General features: G+C 49.8%; 1 protein-coding gene across 6 annotated transcripts in view; it reads right to left on the bottom strand.

Moving 5' to 3' along the window:
* The window catches only part of SMG6 (SMG6 nonsense mediated mRNA decay factor), a 226,965-nt gene that overhangs the window by 15,452 nt on the left and 189,399 nt on the right, over positions 1-22,114 (bottom strand). For 5 of the 6 annotated variants that reach the window (XM_027034657.2, XM_015081364.3, XM_015081366.3 and 2 more), the window contains 2 exons: positions 6,923-7,099; positions 3,003-3,149 (listed from right to left, as the gene is read on the bottom strand). In XM_027034657.2, coding sequence (XP_026890458.1) covers positions 3,003-3,149; positions 6,923-7,099 — 324 coding nt within the window. Of the gene's footprint in view, positions 1-3,002; positions 3,150-6,922; positions 7,100-21,251; positions 21,480-22,114 lie in introns of those variants that run through there. The other variant, XM_053212575.1, reaches the window with a different exon arrangement.

Genomic DNA, 22,114 nt, shown 5'->3' with positions numbered 1-22,114 from the left:
TCTGCTGAGAAATCCTCCTGTGGCTGTGAGGCTGGAGGAAGAAGGCTGACAGGAGGCAGGGCCGCCAGCAGTGGTGCATGTGGGGCCTGTTCTTAAAGGGGCCACAGCAACCCAAACCCCAGCTGGCCCATAGCAGGCCTGTGGTGCCCAGGCCTGAGCAGCCTGCTCTGAAGGAGGTGACAGGGGAACAAAGCTCCTGAGCAGGGGCAGCCCCAGGCACCAGACGTCAAGCAAGATTCATACAAGACCTCCGGTTTGCAATGTACTGCCTGTTGCTGGAGAGGCCATGTCCCCATGGCATGTGCTCCCACAGCATCCTGTACTTCCCTTTGGCCACAGTGCACGCTGACGCCTCAAATCACTGGCTCCTCCATTCACTGTACACCCTGCACCTTCTGGGGTGGGACTTCTTTGGTTCGGTCCTGTGTCCCCCGACCCCTAGCCTAGCAGATGCTCCACTACCACTTATTACACACTGAGATGGAGACATGGTACTTGCTTCTAAGGAGTTCACAGTACAACAGTGGGGGTGGGGTGGGTGGGGAACAAGTCCAGAAATAACTGTAATACGAGACATGATACAAGTTTCAGAAATGAAGCATAAATCAGTGCCACAGGAACACTGAGCAGAGAGGGATGAATTCCTCCTGAGGGGTATCAGGGAAGGCTTCACTGGGGAGATGAAGTTTCATCTGAGGACTGAAGGAAGACTAGAGTTTCAACAGGTAATAGGAAATGTGGAGCAGGAAAAGGGTATTCTGGTCTGAGGGAACAGCATGGACTGAGACCCGAGAGTGGGACAGGGTAGAGCACGTCAGGGGACAGTGAGAGGAGAGGACGGTTAGTGTCGTGGTCCGGGCAGAAGGGCACTAGTGTCTGGACAGGCACTTTACACGCACTGTCATTCTGAGGTAGGTGCTGTTACCACTTTCGTTTCATAGATGAGGAAACAGTTTTAGAGAAGTTAAATAATTTGCCCAATGCCACACAGCTCGTAAGGCTCACGGGCGAGAGAAGAAAAGGCTGAGAAAACACTGGGAACAGACAAGAAAACCTTAAATGCCATAGGAAGGAATTAGATTTTACTAGTGAAGCAGAGGCACAGATGATTTCTGAGCAGGGGAGCAGTTCTTTTGGGAAGAGAAGGATGACCACACGTGAGGTGCCCTGGAGGCAGCGAGGATCCTGGTGTGCGGACGGCACGTTCGCAGACTACCGAGTAAACAGCACCCCCTGGAGTTGTGCAATGCGTGGGCTCTGACTGCTCTAATCCAAGTCAGTACATGGCCTAGAGCAGCAGCTGTGGCAATGGGAACAGACAGGAGAGAAGGGAATAAATGAGCAGAAGGGGTTAAAAGCCAGTGAGGAATTTAAGAGGATTGTCTAGTTGCTACTGTCTATTAAGTCACCGAACAAATATCTGCTGAGCGCCAACTCTTCACACTGAGACTAAGAAGTGACAGGAAGGAGGAGGCCAAGAAGAGAATGGTGGTGAGGAAGCCTAGGAGGGAGGTGTGGCCAACAGAGGGCTTGCTTGTGCTCGACTGCGGCTGCAGGAAGGGGGCTTCAGGGCCTAAAGCTACAGGGACGTCAAGTATGACGGGGATCGAGACTCGATGAAGACAGGTACTTGGTGACTTCTGACACCACGGTTTCCATAACTGCTGGGTTGAGGGTCAGGACATGGAGGCGGCGAGTATAGACAGAACCTTTGGGAAGACTGACGGTGAGGAAGAAAATAACCACAGGACAGGAAGAAAGACAGCCTGAGGATGAAGCTGCCTTGCAGGCCACAACAGAGGGTTACACACAGACCCCAGAAGGGCTGAGGAGGCAGCCACACCGTGACAGTGACCTGGTAGGAGGTACCACACACTTGATTCCAAGCAGCCAAGGGACACGAATACGTCAAGATCAACGGATCCCAAATGGTATTCATTCCCCTTCCCGGGGCAGAGTTCTGGTCGGTGTTTAGACAAGTATCAGGCCACAGTGACCACTTACGGAGCACACACCGTGTGCCATTCATTGTGTTATGCGCTTTACATGCACTGGTTCCTGTAGGCCTCATGGCAATTCTAGGAGGCAGGCGCTACTACCACTTACATCTTACAGATGGGGAAACGGGCTCTGAGAAGTTAATGTCCCCGAAGTCACAAAACCAGTAAGTGGTGGAGCCCAGAATGTGATCAGGTCTGCCTGACCACAGAACATTAAGCCCTGTGCCAAAGGCAAGGGGCAGCTGAAGCGAGGACTAGAAACAAGACATTCCTAAAGAGGCCCGATGCTTCCCCATGCTTACGGTCTTTAAAGTCTTTAAAGGGAGGAACACGACTGGCTCTTCTCTGTCTGCCCTGAGCCCCAGATAAGAGGAAGTGAGCTTATACAGTGTAAAAGGACAGACTTGGGAGAGCCATAGAGAAAAACTTGCCGCAAGTGCAGGTATGGGTCCACAGCAGAGCTGATGGTGGAGGAACCGTGTGTGGAGATGAAGTAGTTTCTCTCCAGGAGGGTTTAGTGTGTCCTGTCCAGAGGGGCTCAGCCATTACACTGGGAATCCAGATAAGCAGACTGTGGCTATGACATTCTCTTCCCTGAGAAGTGGTGCTCTCAACAGAGCACCTATGACCTCTCCAGGAGTGCCTGGATAAGGTTTAAGGGGACTCTGAAACCCTGAAATTGTGTGGAAGACTGTATATGTGTAGGTGTGTATTCACAGATCATCACTGGAGAAGAAGCTTTCAGCAGATTCCCTGAGAAGAACCTGCTTCTGCCTTGGAGTCCACGAGAAGGGAGACTCCAGGCACCAAAAATGCTACCAGAATTTGGTGATGGAGAAAGAAAATGGGTGGGACCAGTAAGGACACTGCAAGACCGTCTCTTCCCGAGAGGGTCCTTCTTATCTCTACTTGTGACTCACACTCCCCGCCCACCCCCCCCCCCCCCCATGCCCTACACAGCCACCACCCTGATGGGAACCACCCTCCCCAGGCAGGCCCCACCTGGATCTTTTCTTGGCGACGCTGCTGCTCGGCTATCTTCCTGGCCAAAGCCAGCTTCTTGGCCCGAAGTTCCCTGATGTCATCCTCACCCCCGCTGCCTTCGGCCTCTGAATCTTCCTCAAAGTCTTCAATCACCACGTCCTCCTCCTTTGGGCGGTGGAGCAGACCAGGGGAGAGAGGAGACTGTGAGCCCATGGCCCTTCCCAGCCCCACCCTTCTGTCCTCCTAGCACTCCCAACTCCATGGAAAGAATGGCCTTTCCTTACAAAGGACCCCAAGGTGTGTGCTTCCTTCAACTCAGGCAGAGAGGGAGTCGACAGAAGCTGCCACCTTGCCCTACAGCAACTGCTCCCTTTTGCACTCCAGGCTCTTTCCTCCTGGAGAGTCATATGTCCACAGGAGAAGTGACTCACACACACATATACTTCCATGCTTATACACACAGCTCTCCATTCTCCTTTGCACACACTCACCAAGTCTTGCTTAGAACATATTTTCCTTTTGAAATCACCAAAGGGGAAAACAACAGAGAAAGCTGAACCACTCAATTTAGACCTAATTCCTGCTAATGATCTGATAGGAATCAATTCTGGCCAAGAGCTGGGAGTTAGGCGTGGAAGCTCCCCTGCCCCCGAGAGAGCTTCAGGGAGCAGATGCTGTAGCTCAGCAGACCTTGCCCTGGTTTCTTTTTAAGACCACAGCCTGGCGGTGTGGGGGCTGCTGAGCCCCATTACAGGAATTCACATGACATGACCTTGCTCGGCTGCCCTCTCGGGTCTGGGCAGGCTAGGAGATGGCTGGCTAGCTTCAGGAGCCTCCTGCCAGGCTGGTGGAGCCTTCCCCAGGGATGGCCCCTCCCCGCCTGCAGCCTCAGCTCTCAGAAGCCCCCACTCCCCGGGTGGTCCCAGGCTCCATTCCTCACTCTCTCACTTCTGACCTTGGTCAGCAGAGAACATGCAGCTGCCCAAGACAGTGTCCTCTGAGGGACAGCATTAGCATGGGTAACAGGGAGTGATTTAGTAGAAGATTCCTGTGTTTCTAACTAGATGATGATAATAATGACAATGATTATGACAATAACAGCTACCATTTACTGAATGCTTATTGTTGGTCAGATAACTAGGCTAAGTGTTTTTCACGTATCAACTCATTTAATACTCACGATGGTCTGTGAAATAGGTGTCACTATCATCCCTTCTTTATAAATGAGTACACTGAGGTTTAGAGAGTTAAACAGTTTGCTCAAGGTCAAAGGTAATAAGTGGCAGATCAGGGATTCAAATTCCAGTGGGACAGACTCCAAAGTATGTGCTCTTACCAACAAGGCTGGGGTCTTGAATCTAGACAGTAAGGCCAGACCAGCCCTGAATGGCTCAGGTTTCCACTAAGCCCACCTGGGACCTGTTCATTAGAGTCTTGCTCTCTCCTCTAACTGTCCATCTCAAGATGATATTCTGAAGGATTCTTTGGGCTGAAAGTGGTTGGTATAGTGTGTGGGTGCATAGGTGATACTTTTGTCTTGGGAGCAAAATCTAGGGGCAGGAAGACAGGTGTTTTGGTAGCATCTCTAAGGAATGGGACTCTCTTCTGCTCATGAAGAATGATGCCTGAGGAAACAAAGAATCACCGTCTCCTTCTTCCTCCCCCAACCAGCTTCAGTGATCCAATCTTTCAGTTTAGGGAGAGACGGGGGTCTCAGGATGGGGTTAGAACTGTCACTATCCAAGAAGTCTCAGGGGTCTGGGACGCTGTCCACAGTCACCATGCATCTGACGACCCACAGACTATTCATTTCTGGGAGGCCCAGGCCATGAGGAGGAAGACTCGGTCTACACATTTGCTTCCTTGTTCGTGAGGTTAACCTGGACCAGAGTCAGTGGGACAGGATGGCTAACTAACCTGTTGGGGGAACACTGCCTCTGCCTGCTCTGATCAGAGATCCACAGGGTTATCACGGGGCTTGGAGTAAGCTTGACTGAGGTCAAAAGGGGGTCAGTGAGGCTTGTCTGAGGTTCACTCAGCTCTCACAGCAAACGAGGAAGTGTGGGGTTATGAAATTACAAAGACCAGGGTAAGCAGGGTTTCCCAGGGGCCACTAACATAAAGGAACCCAGGAGGCTCGTGGGAAAAGGAAGAAGTGGGCAGCATGGTGTGGGTCATAACCTTTGTTTGGTCAATAAGCCTTAGAAGGAGAGAGAGAGTGGCACAGCCAAACTCTGGGCCTGGAGAGCTGGTCTGATCCTCCTAAGAGTGGAGGAGGCCCCCCTTGGCATTTACATTGTGCCCTTCTCTCCGGGCCTCACTTGAGGTGAGATTTGGTACTGTGGGCTCCACCGGCCAGAGGACATCTCTCACAGCAGTCCTGGATGCTGGCCTTGCTTACTTTCCACTGTCTGCCTCAGCCTTGAAGTGTGGGTGAGACAGCTGGCTGAGGCGCTGCCCCACCCATGCTTCCCTGCACAGCACCCAGGGCTTGGGTGGCATGCTCCGTCCCACCTCAAGCCTGGACACCCCGATGGCTTTAGCAACCCACCGCCTCCTCCCATACTGACAGCTCATTCTTTCCCGTTATTCCCTGCCCAGGTTTCATCTGGAGTCTGGAATCATGGGCTCAGCTTTATCCCTGGAACCACCTCTGTCCTGGAAGCTGAGCCCTGTGTCATCAGGGGTGGGGTGGGGTTCTCCAGCTATTCTAATGAAGCCAGTCCAAGACTCTGTTGCTCTGAAGACTCTGAACCAAAGGTGGCCACTCTATCACTGCTTCAGATCACAAACGACAGCTTCCAGCTGACATCTGGCTTCCCTGGCCTGTTGCTGATTTCATCCCTGCACCCCACCCTGCTCCACCAGGCGCTTGAGACTGCTGTGGGCCAAATGACTGTGTTGGCCTACGGGTGACCTGGCCTCTGGCTACAATCACTTCCGTCCCTTCTTGAAGTCCCACGTTCCTTCCCACCTAAGTCTCCTCTGTCTTTAACGCTGCAGAGGAAAAAAGGAGAGTCAACCTTCAGGCATAAGTGAGCTGTGTGTGTGTATACACCCAGACAGAGCTACCCACACCCAGACAGACAGCAGGGCAGCTGGCAGTGATAGGAAACGCATGCATGTGCCGGCATCGCCACACACTCACATTTACTCAGAACCCACAGCCAGCAGGGCAGCCGGCGGCAGAGTTCTGTTTCAACTAACACACAAACCCAGCACACACAGACCTGTGACAACAATCCCCCTCAAGAAGACACATACGTGGACAGGAGGGCAACCGGTGGTGGGGCTTAGCAGGGGTGTGTACACGGTCTCGTGCGCACGCGCATACACACACACATATACACATGGTCTGGAGTGAAGCAAGGGCTACAGGAACAACCAAGGGCAAACAAACAAGAGGAGAATTCCTTAATCACATCAGGATGTGCAGGAGGGAGGGAGGGAGCGAGTGAGCGAGGGAGGGAGAGTAGGCCGGGGGAGGGGGTGATTTTCCACACGGGGCCAGCAATGTCAGCTCTTCCTGTACGTGTGCTGGAGGCTGGAGTTCAGGCCTGTGCTGCGCTGAGCTCCACACATCTATAAACTTGATCCTCAGCCTGAACCCTAACACCCCCCACCCCCAACTCCCTTTCCTAAGCCTCCCGAGCTGCACATTATTAAACTCTTTCTTTCCCTCCCTTCTCCTCCAATGCAACATTAAAAAGAAGCATCTGGAACTCGTAGCAGAGTGAGATGGAGACACTGGGGTGGGACCGGCAGGAAGGGGCACCAGCAGAGTGCACTCTTGAGAAGTTGGCTGGTCACGTCCACATCCATACTGCTGTGAGCGGTTATAAATAACCAGGGTAAGAGCAGCAGCCATGGGCAGAGCAGGGTTGGGGGCGGGGAGGGGAGCCTTCCCTCTGCCACAGCGGGCTCTCCCCGCATAGTACCTCATCTTCCAGTTGTTTTCCCTCTTGGCTTCCCATTTCCTTTCCCATGGTGTCTGGGACGGGTGCCACTGACACATATTTTCCACCCTTGAATGCCAGCAGAGGCTCTTCTTGTCCACAAAGGGCTTCCAGAAAATACTTCAGCACTGTGACCCTTTTGCAGTCGGCTGCAATAACCTACAGGGCGAGAGGGAGAGAAGCAAAACAGCATTTTCTGAAAGGGAAGATGAAGATGACAGGCACTGTTTGCTGGCAGAGGGGCACGTGACAAGTGTGTCAAAGTTACCCGACAAGGCTGTGGGGTGAACGAGCGGGAGTTTGAGCGTGTGTGAGACTGTGAAGGAGGGCCAGGGCAAGGGGGTTGAGGTCAAGGTCCTCTGGAGGAAGAGAGCACCACTACCTCTCTTAGGTCATCTCTGGGGAGCAGACAACCCCACGATCAAGGCCCTCTGGGCTTTGCCTTTCTTCTACTGAGGTCCTGATATAAAAAAAGAATACACTAGATTCTTCTAAGTTTAGCATTTAATTGATAGAAGGAAGGAGGGAGCACAGAACACTGGCTTTCACAGAATACAGCTTCCTGGTACCCTCACGGCCACTCCATTCTCCTCCCGGCTCCCCTCTCTCTCGGTTCCCAAGAGGAGCCCTTCTAGCCTGAGTGCAAAATGAATGATGAGGGCTTTCTTGGCTGTTTCATTTCAGCTAGATCACTTCAGGCTTCCCCTGACAGGTTCCTGCTCCACCTAAGAGCTTCTCGTGCTCAAGAGACTGGGGCCAGGCAGGAAATTGTTGTCAGGAGAAGGGAGACAGGCAAAGCAGGTAGGGGGTGTTTCACCAAAGCTCTGCTCCTCCAGAGGTCCACCCCATCCTGCTCCCATGTGGCCACATCAGCACATAAGCCAGTGCTGTCAGAGAAACTGGGGCTGATTTAGCTGAAATGAAATTCAATATCTTGAGCAATTGTCAAATTTGTAAGTGTCTTAGAGGAAGTTTCCATAGTCACTCTGTCTGGGGTCCTTCTCCTGTGAGACCACACAGGTGTGTCCTCACCTGTAAACCCATCTGCATTGCTGGCACCCTCACATGCCCTGCTCTTCATCTCTGGCCTCTGGGGTCCTTTCCTCCTTACTGGCAGGGCATGTACCAAGGAAGTGCTTGATCTGGAGCTTGGAAACTGGTGAAGGCCATCACTGCCTCATCAGCACTAACCTTAGCCCCTGGAGAGTGCCCTCCACCATGTTTTCCCATTCCAGACCACGAAAGGGACCTCTACGTCTGTATCACATAGTAAAGTACAAACTTGGAGACTGGCTTTGCTTGTTTGCTCCTTGTTTTACAGGTGCATATGCCCCTCACCTGGACAATAACCCCACTGGTAGCAAAGGGATACATCTTGCACTTTTTGTGCTTCTCTACCAGGGGGTGCTAAGGGCAAGTGGGGCACACAGGAGGCTCGCAGTAAGGACCGACAGGCACAGGGGAACATGAGGCAGGTGTGATCCAAGTCCTCTAGGACACTGTGGAGCTGAGCGCTACTGTGCCAGCTGGCTGGCCAGGGCAAGTGCAGCACGCACCAGTCAGCTGTGACTCCAACTCTGTGACTCTATCCTTTGCTGCCTCTCCCAGCCAAACCTGCTATTCTCCCTGCCTATGAGTACCCCCTGCTCACCCTCACCAATGGCCCTGGTAGCATTATAGGCCTGAATCTCAGGCTAAGTCTCGACCACCTCCACCTGAGAAGCTGACTTAACAGGTGCTCAGCTACCCAGAGAAAGCTTAGGAAAGGACAGCCATCTTGAACTTGGGGTGCCAGGTCCTGGACTTGGGCCAGGGCAGGTAGCCATAGGTTCCACTGCGTGTGTTTGTTCAAACATGTCATGAGAAAGGCTAGGAATACAGAAGCAGGGGCTAAAAAGCATTAAAGAACAGAGCTGCAGTGAGTAATGGCCTGGCAGGCAGCACGCACAGTGGCCTCCCTGCATCCCCAGCCTCTCACTTGCAGAGGAAACTTCTGCATTTCCACAAGACTGCCAGTTTCCTCTCTGTGGTCTAATTTTAACCACCTTGTCGTTACAGTGTGTGTCAGCCACCTGACCCCACTATGACCTCTGACCTTATGCCCCAGCTACTGCTTGCACTATGGAGAATTATGTAATGGGTCCAGGACTTTCCTTTTTCAGTGTGAGGCTGCTACCAGTGAATGGAGAGGAGGTGGGGGTTAAGGGGTGAGAGGAAGACAGAGGAAAAGCTTGCCACGGTCCTTGGCATCACCTGGATGGTAAGAAGTATGCCAGGACTCTTGCTGAATATGCAGCAGAAATGTGCCCAGAAGAGCAGAGCATGTCCATGGCTGTGTGTGCCCGCTGATAGGCAGTGAGAAGAGTTCCTGCTGTTTACAGCATGGGCTTGGTGGCATGCTCAAAGGCTCAGGAAGAAAGTGTGATTAGTGGCCAAGAGGGAGAAAGGGCACATTATGGACGTGGGACTCCTGAGATGGGGATTTCCAGGGCACAGCAGGGGGGCCCCAAGGATGCAGACATCCTGAGTCTGCCTGCAGCACATCCTTAGGGGATCAGTGGGGATTGTCATTCACATGGACACAAAAGCAAAAAGGCGTGTCGTGTTCCCCCCCCCCCACCCCCTTTTTTGACTGTCCCTCTAATGTTTAGAAGGAACAAGGTTTCTTTGGGGATTTTGTCTGCTATGGCCAGTTAGTTCCTTCCCTAGGGCGAGGGCACTCCTAGCTGATTCTCAAGGGTTTCGATCCACTGGGATCTCTGAGATGCCACTAAAAGATCTAAAGAGAATTCTAGGTGTCTGCAGAGAGACAAGCTACCCAGCCTTTTGGAATTGCAAACTCCCTCCTTTGCAATCCAACTAGCAGGGAGGACAGCCAAGGTTGTGCTGTCTCCTTAGGTTTCCAAAGTGAGTGAGAAATGGGCTTCTAGCTATATAGTAGATGGGGGAACTGAGAGAGAAAGTCTAGGGCTTGCCCAGGGGCATAGAGAAACTTCTGTCTCCAGCCTTCTGGTCTATCTGGTAAAGCATTCCACTTTAAGGCCAGAGGAATGAGCCCAGCAGAATGAGGACCACAGTTCTCTTGGTCCTGTAGTTTACAAGAGGCTTATGGGAATATTCTCCCAGACAAAGACTCCAGCACTTGAGTTGGGGAAAAAGTTTAAATGTGGTTAATAAGGGACACCGTGATGGAAGAAGCCCTTCGAACCACCCATAAAGAGCCAACTCCAAGATGCTCTTTGGCTGGCCAAGAAGGACTTCCTGGTAGGACAGGGGTTAAAGCTGGGCTCCCTGCTTGGAGAGGAAGGAGTCCAGCTGAAGTCTATGACATAATCCTCACAACAGCTCTGTTCATGAGTACATTTTTCCGTTCTATATCAATGAAAAACACAGAATGTAAGCGGCCTGTACATTGCAGCTCTGGGCAAACTCTAGATTCTCTAGAGGAGACAGAGCTGGGCAGGGGAGGCATCCGTCATGGGCTGTTAACAGGCAAGAGGTAAGTAAAAGGGCTGCTGGCCAGGGACTACCCCAGGGAACCTGGGACCCAGCACCTTCTCAGTAGCAGTTCTGGCCCTTCTGGAGGGAGACTCACTGTGTAGGAGATTACCAGGAACTCCAACACTGATGGACAAAGTGTCTCACACAAATCACTCTAGTCAGCTTTGAAAAGAAAACTGGGGTTTTAGGTCAGGGAAGAGCTAAAAGAAAGGCGCCCAGAGAAAGCCCCTTTCCGTTCCCCTGAAAACCATCTGAGGCAGCATGCCCCACCAGTGGGAACTGAAACTTCTAGCTTCAGGGCTCCGGTTATCACTGGATCAGGTCCACACGCAAAGAACCAAGCAGAAAGGAGGACTGAAAGCAAGATGTGGCAAGGCCACACAGGAGTCTGTCCTGTCACAGGCTCAGTTCCTTAGAGGTATAATGAGAGCATGCATGGGGTAAGTGGAGCTTGGAGCTATGTGGAAAGTTAGGTCTTGTGGAAAGCAGGAAGAAACCTCTAGGTCAAGAGAGAAGAGGGAAGGCAGACCGAGCTACTGGTCTGGGGTACCTTAGGTGGGGTTGATAAGCAAGGAATGGAGTGTTCTACAGCCACTTGGCAGGAGACAAGCCCGGCCTGGGTAGAGATGCCCTGGAAGGAACAGAAAAAGAGATCTGTCTTATGGACTGTGGGGGAAGGGCGACAGACAGAGAAAAGGAACTGAGCACCAGGTACCACAGACTGATTGATGTCCTCTGAGTTGCAAGACTCAACACCTCAGAGCTGCCACAGAGAAGGGAGAACACTCCTCCCTTCCCTGCGTCCGTGTAGCCAAGAGAGCTCTGAGAACCAGGCCTCTGGATGCAAGTTCTAGGGAATGAGGCACTCACTCCATCTTTATTGGGGTCCCTGTTATCTCCAAACGGGCCTCTTGGAAGGCACAAGCACAACAGGGGCTGGTTTGATTTTGTAGTTTCTTTTTTCTGAACTCTTGGTTTGGGGGAACCAGAATTTAAACCTGTACTATCAGCCAGTTCTCTATTTTTTTCTGGTCTTAAAAAGTCCTGCTTGCTACTGCTCCTCTGGTTAAAGAGAAAAAATCACATGGGTTTTCCTCTACAAACTGAAGTTTACAGGTTGTTTTTCTTGTTTCTCTAAATGGAGCCAATTATTCTCACATTTGTTGAAACCTTCAATCAAATTTTATAGCTTGTTAATTTTACAGAATGTCCTTAGAGCAAATAAGATGCAGACAGAAAGTGAAGTCTTGCGGAGATTATTAAGAAAGCTTAAAATAGCCTGCAAATCCACCACCAAGGCTGGTGAATATAGGCTGTTTGGCTGGCTTCTGAGGTCAATTAGCAATGGGTTAATTATCATCTTTAATAAGCCAAGCCTACAGATTGGCTACAAGAAGCTAAAGTCAGACTAAAGCGTTTTCACAAACTGGGAACCTCTGGTTATTCGCGACTCACCCTCACAGGAGACTACAGGGTGGGAAGGACAATTCTGTAGTGGCCAAGGGTGGGTCAGCCTACAAAGAGGCCTGCCAATGAAAGTTCAGACACAGGGAATCCTCTGGAGCTGGGAGGACAGAGGAAGTGGTTCATTCACATTCCTAGAGGGAGGGGTTTCCAGGCAGGGAGCGGACTCCAGAGGCAGGAGGGAGCTGGCCATAAGGATGCACATTCACTCTGAAGACACAGGGAGTAGCTTACGATGGGGAGACAGACATTCGCAGCCTACCTGAATCAGAGTGAATTGGTACTGGACTATGAGAGATGGTGGCGGGTCAGAGGGGAAAGAAAGGAAGAACCTGTGCAGGTGCTGAATGACAAAGGGGGCAGAGGGAGAAGAGGCACGGGTCCCTGTGCTAGACACATAACCTGAAAAGCCCTGGGCACACTGTCAAGGGAGTCACTCAGCACTTCACCATTTCCCTATCCCTGCTGCAGCGGGGCCCCATTTCTATGCAACGCAGCTAAATGCAGGCCTCTCCTGCAGTCACTTTCGATCCCAATGTCCAGACCCAGCACTCCTTAGTCCTATATGGTTAGTCTGTGTTAGTTGAGAGGTCAATGAATCACAAAATGAGATGTTAACATCGTCGACCAGCCCACAGTAGTCACCCCATTCCACATGTCTGGTCCCAACAGCTGTGTTTTTTTCACAGTGGAGGCAATGGGGGGCGCTACCCATCAGCTGACAACACGCAGATGCCTGTTCAGAGTGGTATGCCAGCCGCTCGCCACACCCACCTCTACTGTGTGTGTGTGTGTGTGTGCGCGCGCGTGTGTGCAGTTGCACCCCTGCACTGCCCTGAAGTCTCCTAGAGAGGGATGGGTGGGAACTGGAAAATGGTTAGGTAGAAGACTTCAGGGACAGGGAAGAGGCTACCCTAATAGTCTTACTGTATATTCCAAAAGGTGCAGGTACCTGGCTTTTGGGAGGCAGATTATGTTCACCCTGGAGGGAGAGTCGAGGGAACAGAATTGTGGAGCATACCCTGGCACTGAGAAGATAAATACAGTAGAAACAATGGGTCCATTCTGGAAAGAGGCAAGTTGAGGCAATAAACGGGGTTGATCAAGAGCCTGGGCTTCACAGTCAGAGAGACTTGCGAGACTTGTCTTAACTACGACTTCCTAGCTGTGTGTCTACAGACAAGTTACTTAGCATCTCTGGGCCTCTGTTTGCTCAAGTTGTTCTGAGGTTTAAAAGAGATAATGCATTATCAAACATTCAGCAAGGTGCCCGGGCCAAGTGCTCAATTAATGAATGGCTGTTCTTTTTTCTTCTTCCTTGCTGCCTCACTCTGCTCAGACGTGCGTGGAAGCCAGACTCAGAGGTAATGAAGAAGGAAACATGGGGCTGGCACTCCTCTGGAATGTTCACCTGGCTGTTGAGGCTGCTGGACTATCTTACTCAGAACTAAGGTGCTGGATCCAGGCTGCTGGGTAGGCCACTTGGTGGAAGCAAGTCCTGGCCTCTCTCTAGCTGTCCCTCCTCCTAATCTCCACAGAGATTCTTAGGCCTAACCACAGACACGCATTCTGTGGGACTCTAGAGAGGCCTCAAGGACCCGGGCTTTAGGATAAACAAGCCATTAATGCACACAACAGAACTAAAATCCTGTACTGAATATCAAGACTGCCTTGTCCATCTAGCTACTTCATACTGGGGTTGTGTGGTGGCTTTGTCTTTTTAGCACTAGCCTCCTTAAATGAGACCCAGCTGGATCCTTGCTCCAGGTTCCTCAATACAAAAGAAATGATGAGAAAATCCCCAATGTGGCATTTTCTACCCACCTGAATTTCCTGAGCTTGGAATTCTGAACAAAGCCAGAGAGAGGAGTCTGGATTTTCCTGTGTAAAGTACAGCTTGCTCTTCTCCAACGGTTCCCTCGTGGAAAGAAACTATTCTTTTCTAGAGCTCTGAGCTCCGGCTGTACGAGCAAGGTGCATTCTCAACAGGAGCCCGTTGCAGAGAGCAAACTATAGGCAGCAGTAGCTTGGGCTGCAGTCCAATCCGCTTCCCCTGCAGAGTGCTCTGAGAGCAGCCACCCACATCGGCAGGAGTCAGGGGCGGATACTGGCACTGCCAACACAAGCCTTTCAGGTCTGGCTGGCTTCAGCTGGTCTGAAACCTGGAACACAGGCGCTGGGGCCCTCACTTACTGAACCAGCAGGGGAGGCTACAAGCTCAGCCCCTGGGGATGAAAGTCCTCATGTCTGTCTCAGTCTGCAAATACCCGCATGCAGTCTGTTTCTACATTGCCAGTTAGTTCTGGGCTAGGAGCACTTATCTTGGGCTCCAGTTACGCTGAGCTACATTCTTATTTGCTTCCAGATGGCCAGGATCAGGAGACCACCCTTTAGGTTTGTGTTCAGGTTCCTTCACCAAATTTGTTCCCAGTTTTACTTCACGTGTGTGGGGGAGAATACCCTCTCTGAGATATCTGCAGCACTCGACACACTTAGTCAACAGTCAATTCAACAAATATTTTCTAAATGCCTACTGTGTGCATTAGGCACTGTTCCAGGCCCTGAGGATTCAGTAGAAAACAAAGTCCCCGGGGGCTCCAGTGGGTGGCGGGTCACATTCAGATCAGGTATATGGAAGACTCTCTGCCTCTGTCCTAAGAGAGAAATCCGTCACCCTGGCCTTATGACCTGCAGCACGCAGGGTGGCAGAATCCTCATTCCTCTTCCCTCAAGGAGGAGGAAGAAACAGCCCCAGGAGACCTGGCACAGCGCTCCTTTATCCCTTTTAGGTGATGGGTCCTCAGGAAGTCAGGATGGAGAATTAATTCCCTCGGGCTCAGCCTCACTACTAGATGAAATCCCGATCTCTCTTAACGCTTTCCCTGACTTGTCTGAGCCCTCTGCCACCCACCGTCCCCTCCCCACTGTGTATCACCACTCTCCCTTCTTGCTATTATTCCCTAATCCTCAATTCAAGGCCCCAGGCAACCCTGTTTGATATCCCCCCACATGCTGTTGGCTCCCTTTTGCACCTCTGAGGCTTTGCTGTTATTCAATCAGTTCATTCCCTCGTCTTCCTTTATGTTTGATACAAAGTCTTTCTTAAGAAGTCTTACTCAATGTGCCAGCCCACCGCCCACACATTTTTTCCTAAGGCTCTACTATGTGTTAGACATTTTGGGCACATAAGGGAGAACAAGGCAGACGCCATCCTTGACCTCACAGAACTTTCAACTAGAGAGGGATTCCACAGCAACCTATGCTAACTCTCCCAAGTCCACAGGTGGTCCCTTCAGCACCTGTAGCCTAGGCCAACACTTCATTCACCTTCTCTGACCTCACTAGCAGCCCTCAGCATGTGTACTGCTTCCACGAAGAGTCGCCTGTCTTTCAGAGCCACGCTGCCACAACCGGAACCTCCTCCATATCATCTCCCAGTGATCCAACCCTTTCCTGAATATTTCAAGTGGAGAGGATTCAAGACTGTGGATTTAAAACCATCAAATGCTTAAGAAACGTGGGAGTAATTTTTATTGTTACCTACTTAATGGATTTGTTTTTCCTGTTATCTTCCAGTATTGACCACGCTGTATGAGAGGTCTGTTACTATTCTGACTCTACAAGGGGGTTCATTTTCTACCAGGGAGCCCATTCCATTTTTGGACTTTTCTAATTGGTAGAAACGTCTATCTCTTTTAAGCCCAAATTTGCCTCCTGGTGCTTCTAATTCTGTTCCCGGGGGCCACATAAAAACCCCCAAATTCTGCTTCTACCTGACTGGCCTCGGATGGTTTGAAGTCGATTGTATTATACCTTCCCTAGGCTGAACAGCCCCACTTCCTTCAACTGCTCTTCACTTCAACTGTCTCAACATCCTGCTTATTCTTTCACCAAGACTTTCACTGAGACTAATGTGTCTCTGAGAGCGAGTGCCCACGTGTGAGCCGGCAGCTGAAAACAGACGGAACATCTCCTCCTTGTTCCATTCTGGATACCTCCGTCCTATGAATTGAGGCCAAAACTGTACTGGTTTTCTTGTTCACCACCTTGTATTAAGGACACATTGTGAGCTTTTTAATCAACAAATCCCCAAAGTGTTTCCACATAAATGGCTAAATAATCTCTCCCCCCACTAAGTGCAAGTCCTCCACTGTTCCCTTTTAAACATTCCTTCACTGAGGCCTCCCCATGCTATAAAAAAAACCCCGTTTACTTACGATTGCGCTGCGTGCTACTTGCTATGTGCAGCTGACTTTTTGGATAAGGTAGGATTCTACCTTTATTCCTAGTTGATTTCATCTTGTTATTTACTTCTTTCATTGTAACCTATCAAGTTTTATTTGGATCCTACATTTGTCACCTGAGAATGTGTTCCCTCTCAAATTCATGACATCTACAAATCTGATCTGTTGATTTGTTAATGCTTCTCAGTATCTTTCTCCCATCAGTCTGTCCTGTTTTCTCCCCTAAGTAAGATTCTTGAAGGTAGGCACCATAATTTGTATACACACACACACACACACACACACACACACACACACACACACACACGTATTTAAAGAAAAATCTATCTGTAGCATCTAACACACACTGAGTACGTGGATAGTGTGGATGACATGATCACAGACGGGAGACAGCCACACTGTACAATATGTGAGTCATACTCTGTGTTGTGCAACACAGACACCCTGGATAAACTCAGAGATGCTACTCTCTGCTTTGGATAGTGCTCCCTGTGGAGGTTTGGGCTCAATAAAACACAGGTACTCTCTTTTGACAGGTTGCCTACTGAGTTTTGGGTTTGAAATAAGATACCACAACAAGCCAAGCTCTGGGCACGTTTTGCCTTGTCTTAACTAGAGGCTGTTGCCCCTGGACAGGGTATAACACACCTCAGCAAGGGGTAAGACCTAAGTTCTTCAAAGCACCAATGTGGTGCTCTGAGAAAAAAAACTGCAGCCATATCTCAAGAATCCTCATGGCATATTAAAAATATGGCACACAGAAATTCTGAGATTAGGGCTGAGGTAGAAAGCCACTTTAAGTTGTATTTTCAGATTCTACACCCAGAGTCCTGAATCTTACACGTGGCCCATGCCTCAAGCTTGGCTAACTAAAGCTAACTAACTAAAGTCCATCCATAGTTTGAGATAAGGTGTAAGTAAGGTAAATGTCTGGGATGCAGAAGAAATTCAATAAATATCAGTTCCCTTTTCTATACCTCTAAACACTAAAAAGCATTTTTTTTGAGAGACAGAGAGAGAGAGCGCAAGTGAGTGAGGGTCAGAGAGAGAGAGGGAAAGTGAGAGAAAGAGGGAGAAGTGGGGCTCACCCAAAGCAGGGCTAGAGCTCACTTGATGTGAGACTCGAACTCATGAACTGTGAGATCATGACCTGAGGTGGTCAGAGCCTTAATCAACTGAGCCACCCAGGCACCCAACACTAAAAGCGTTTTTAAAAACCACCTGCATCTTGGGCGCCTGGGTGACTCAGTCGGTTAAGGGTCTGACAAGCTCAGGTCATGATCCTGCAGTTTGTGGGTTCGAGCCCTGTGTTGGGCTCTGTGCTAATAGCCCGGAGCCTAGAACGTGCTTCAGATCCTGTGTCTCCCTCTCTCTGCCCCTCCCCAGCTCTTGCTCTCTCAAAAATAAACATTAAAAAAAAAAAAACAAAAAAAAAACCCCCAAAAACAAAACAACCACCTGCATCAAAATCACATAGTGAGTCTGTTAAAAATGCATACTCCTGGATTCCACTTTGCACTAAATTAGTGTTTCTAGGGATAGGGGCTTGGAATGTGTACTCTAAATAAGCGAACACTGAAGTTTGAGAGTCAGTGCTTTAAAGGGTGGAAGACTACAGGAAGTCCCCATGGACCATGAGATCATGACCTGAGCCAGAGTCGAGTTGGATGCTTAACTGACCGAGCCTCCAGGTGCCCCGGAAGCAGTTGTTGTTGTTGTTATTGTTATTATTTAAAGGTTCTACTTTCAAGTAATCTCTACACTCACAACCCCAGGATCAAGAGCTGCATGCTCCTCTAACTGAGCCAGCCAGGTGACTCTGAAGCAGCTACTATTACATTCAGGTACTGATTATAGAGAAGAAGAAACTGAAACTTGAGTAAATTAAATGAGATGTGAAGCCAGATGAAAGGAGTTCCTAGCCTTGTGTTCATGCCACCTCACCAGAGCCACTTCTCGGGACAGCTTTATGCCACAGGGCTTTAGCCATAACAACAAAATCCGCTGCATGCTTCCTTCACCCTGACAGCTACAGCTAACGCTTAGTGAACGGCTGCTACATGCCAGGCACCGTGCCAGATACGGTCCATACACAACTCCTCTAATCCCCACGGCCCCGTGAAGCAGGTGCTGTCATCATCTCAATTTTACAGACGAGGAAACCAAGGCACAGAGAAGTAACTTGCTCAAAGCTATACAACTAGTAAATGGAGGAGCTAAAATGTGCCTCTGCTCTTTTTTTGTAATCAAGGTTTTAATTTTAATTACCCTATAGTTAACACAGTGTTACATTAGTTTAGGTGTATAGTACAGTAATTCAACAATACCGTGTATGTTATTCAGGGCTCCTCATGATAAGTGTACTCTTTAATCCGCATCCCCTATTTGCTCCGCACCCACCCGTGTGCCTCTGCTCGTAACCAGTGTTCCAACTGCCCGCAGCTCTCTATGAACCCAGAAGGTCTACCGGTGCTTCAGGCAGAGATTCTCACAATCCCCGCAAGGGGAAAAGTCTGATTTCGTACAGAAACTCAAAGCGGGCAGTCTCTTGATGCTCACTGCTTGAAGACTGACCTCCTTTGGGTGAGGCACTCTTCCCACAGGCGGCTGACATGGCATGAGTCTGGGGAGAGCAGGGTCTAGAGGAAAGTTCACTTCATGCTTTCCTAACTCATGTGATCTTGGCTAACTTACTGAACCTTGTTTGCAAAATGCAGATGATTCTGAAGGTCTCTTTCCATTCTTAAACGTTTCTATGATTCTGGGCAGTCATCTTGGAAAGGAGGAGAGGAAAGACAGTTCTGCCACTGACCTTGATGCTGGAGTTCAGCTCTGTCACAGGGGTCAGTGCCAAGAGTTGGGCTTGGCCTTCTCAGAAGGGCTGAAGCTTCAGAATCTGAACTAACAGTGAGAGGCTAGAGACAACTCATGATGGAAAAAGGTGGTATCGGCTCTTCTCATATGATAAGCCACTCAGGAAGACTTGGAGGGTTTTATGGAATCATTAGCACAGAGCTCCCCTCTGGCCACAGAGCAGAGGAAGAAACAGCAGACCAGTTTATAAAGCTCCAGAGCGGAAAATTTCTGTTGGTGTCCAAACTAAGTTTTTGGCTTTCTGTGAAGTTTGGAAAGACTCATACTGATGTTTTAATCACCTGTTTAGTGTTCTGAAGACTCTTGTCGGCGGCCTCACTGAGCTTTTGCTCCAGCAGGCAGTGGGGAGCTGCTGGCTCACACACCGTCATCTTTTTGTGAGCCATTTCTTTCCCATGGCCATCTCCGACACCCTGTAGCTCTCTCCAGGCCACTTGGAGGGTATGAGCCAAAACTACGAGCCTCCCCACGGGAGGCGGAGGGCAAGCTTTCTGGCTAACTTCTCGCCAGATCCAAAGCCAAGAAGGGCCCTTTAAGAAAAGTCAAGGGGCAAAGAGGTAAGAAGTGGTCTCTGGAGATCAGAATACAAACTCGGGGTAGGGCACATTCTAGAAGCAAAAACTCATGAGCATGCAAGAAACCCATCAGGGAGGTTCAGGGTAGCAACATGTAGAACAAGTCAGCATGTTACTTCCTCTGCAATTTTCACTGCCCACAGCTTCCCAGTGGCTGAAATATCCCATTGTACTGGGAAAGCTGCGGTGGAGATGAACTGGTAACTGCTGGTTGCCAGGCATTATGTTATTTCATTTGACTATCACAGTAATCCTTTGAGACAGAAAGAGGAAGAGGAAACTGAAGCTCAGAGGAAACGAACACCTAGTAAGTGGTGAAGCTGGGATTTGAACCCAGATTCGTGTTATTCCAAAGTCTGTGTTCATTATACTTTGTAGCCTCTTAGAAGGAAATGGTACTTTTGGGGAAGAGGACTTAAGTTCAAGTCCTTTTCACTAAGGGATGCCTCCCACCCCCAGCCCCGCTCAGCAGCAACCCAAAGGCCCAACCCCAGGACAAAATAAACAGTTCTGATGAGGCTGCGTTCGGATGAACACAAACCAAACGGATGCTTGGCTAAGCCATAGGCAAGAATAAAGGTAATGAAATTTAACATTTCTCAGCGTACCCGTCTTAAAAGGAGTTATATCCTTCAGATTAATTTCATTTCTCTGGACACAGTAGGGGCAAGACCATAGCCGATCAGTTGATGAAATGAATGGATATGGGCAACTAGTCACTGCTGGGTGCCAACACTACATATGAGTGTCCCCAAGTTCTCTGTAGTACACAGTCTTGAACTCTGGATGTACTGTAAAGAGGCAAGTCCACCAGGGAGCATGGGGACAAGAAAAAGGAAATCAAAGTCGTCTCCTTCCACCTGGCACCCCAAGGCTCCACGAATCCATTAGCCTGAGACACTTTTACTGTGCAAGCAACAGGGTGTGTTGTTCATCTGGCAGCTCTTGGTCTTGGAGCAAGACGTGAAGGCAGAGAAGAGAAAGAACAATAATTTGGTTCTCAGTCGAAAGATCAGGCTTAGGGAGGAGATGCTGATTTCTGCCTGAGTTCTCAGGGAGTACCGCCCTGCCACAGAATTTTGTCTTTCCTTGCCTTCTCTCTTCTTTTCGGGGGAAGCTTCCTCAACTGTCTGCTCTCTCTGGCTAAGAGTTAACTTCTCTTTGTCTAGCCAGGACGCTGCACACATGCCATTGTTCCCTGCCCCATTATGCCTGAGTTCAGGCAGAGAAGCCGCCAACATGGCTTTCAGCAGAGGAAGGGAAGGGGTCTCTCAAGGGAACTCTGCTTACCGAGGAAAAAGAGACTCCTATAGTGGCAAATGGCACAGACTGCCCTTCCTCAGTGACCTCAGAGGAACTGACTTACAAAGGGTACAGTTAGAGGGGGACAGAGAAGGAAGGGAAAAGAGAGGGAGACCATGATCAGAGAGGTTTTATGTCCCACAGGAATAACTGTGAGGATGAGGAAAAGGCTGTCTTGTCATGAGGGCAAAATTAACCAGACCCATCTGATTAGGACAGAGGGAAGGAGGGTGCTGGGATAATGAATGGGGGCAGAAGCTTACAGACCATTGCATGCATGAAGGGATGTAGGAGAAAAGTGTTCCAAAGCTGATGACAAGGCAGACAGGAAACTTACATGTCCTTGCTGACAGGAAAGAAATAGTGAAATTCTGGGTCTCCTCTCATCTGCAGGATTTCTAATAGGCGTCTGAAGTTCACCCTCTTCCCAAGGATGTGCTGACAGCTGGGAATACTGCCCTTCAGGTCAGGCAGGGCAGGGGTCTAGACCTCTCCAGGAGTTCACAAAGAGGTTCAGTAAGGACTCAAACCACGATCCAAAACACAAATGGGACTGCCATTTCCTGTTGGGTTTCCATGCTGTAAAAAAGTGGGGGAGAAATGCCAACTACAAAGTGCTCTGTCTTCTGTGGAAAATGGAGTATGCAATGTATCCGGCTCCAGGTTCTGACTTGTAAATCTAAGTGAGAACTAGTTGCTAGCTGCTAGAGGATTATACTGTTAAAGAGATATTCCACCACCCAACCTGCCAGCCTTTCTGCTCACTGTCCATGGACTTCTAAAGAGCTGATGACAAAGTTGTCTTGGACCTCTGTAGCAAGGGCAGCCTTGGGCTTTGGCAGCTCCTTCTGGACCCCAGTTCACTGTCCTGTGTTCTTAAACAGCTCTGATGGAACAAGCCATCTGTGAGGGTTATTTAGCTTGGAACTGGAAGAGGGTGAGGATGTGGAAAAAATAAACTGAGCAGCCAAAGGATGGGGCCAGAGAGAGAGAGAGAGAAAGGCAGGTGGCATGTTCGTGAGACTATGTGCCAGGGCTGACAGTGGGGTGGGATTGCAGAAAGGAATGGTGCCGGAAGGGGGCCAGTATGGGAAGCTCTGGAACACCCAGGACAGCATGATTTTCTTTTCAAAGTGTTTTGTTGTTCTCTGAAGGGCTCACATACCCTCACTTGAGGGTTACCATTATAGGAGGGTCCTGGGATAACGCAAGTA

Source organism: Acinonyx jubatus, chromosome E1 (genome assembly GCF_027475565.1).
Source record: "Acinonyx jubatus isolate Ajub_Pintada_27869175 chromosome E1, VMU_Ajub_asm_v1.0, whole genome shotgun sequence".
Lineage (NCBI taxonomy): Eukaryota > Metazoa > Chordata > Mammalia > Carnivora > Felidae > Acinonyx > Acinonyx jubatus.
The sequence above is the reverse complement of the archived record's forward strand: the minus strand, read 5'-3'. Positions and strand labels throughout refer to the sequence as shown.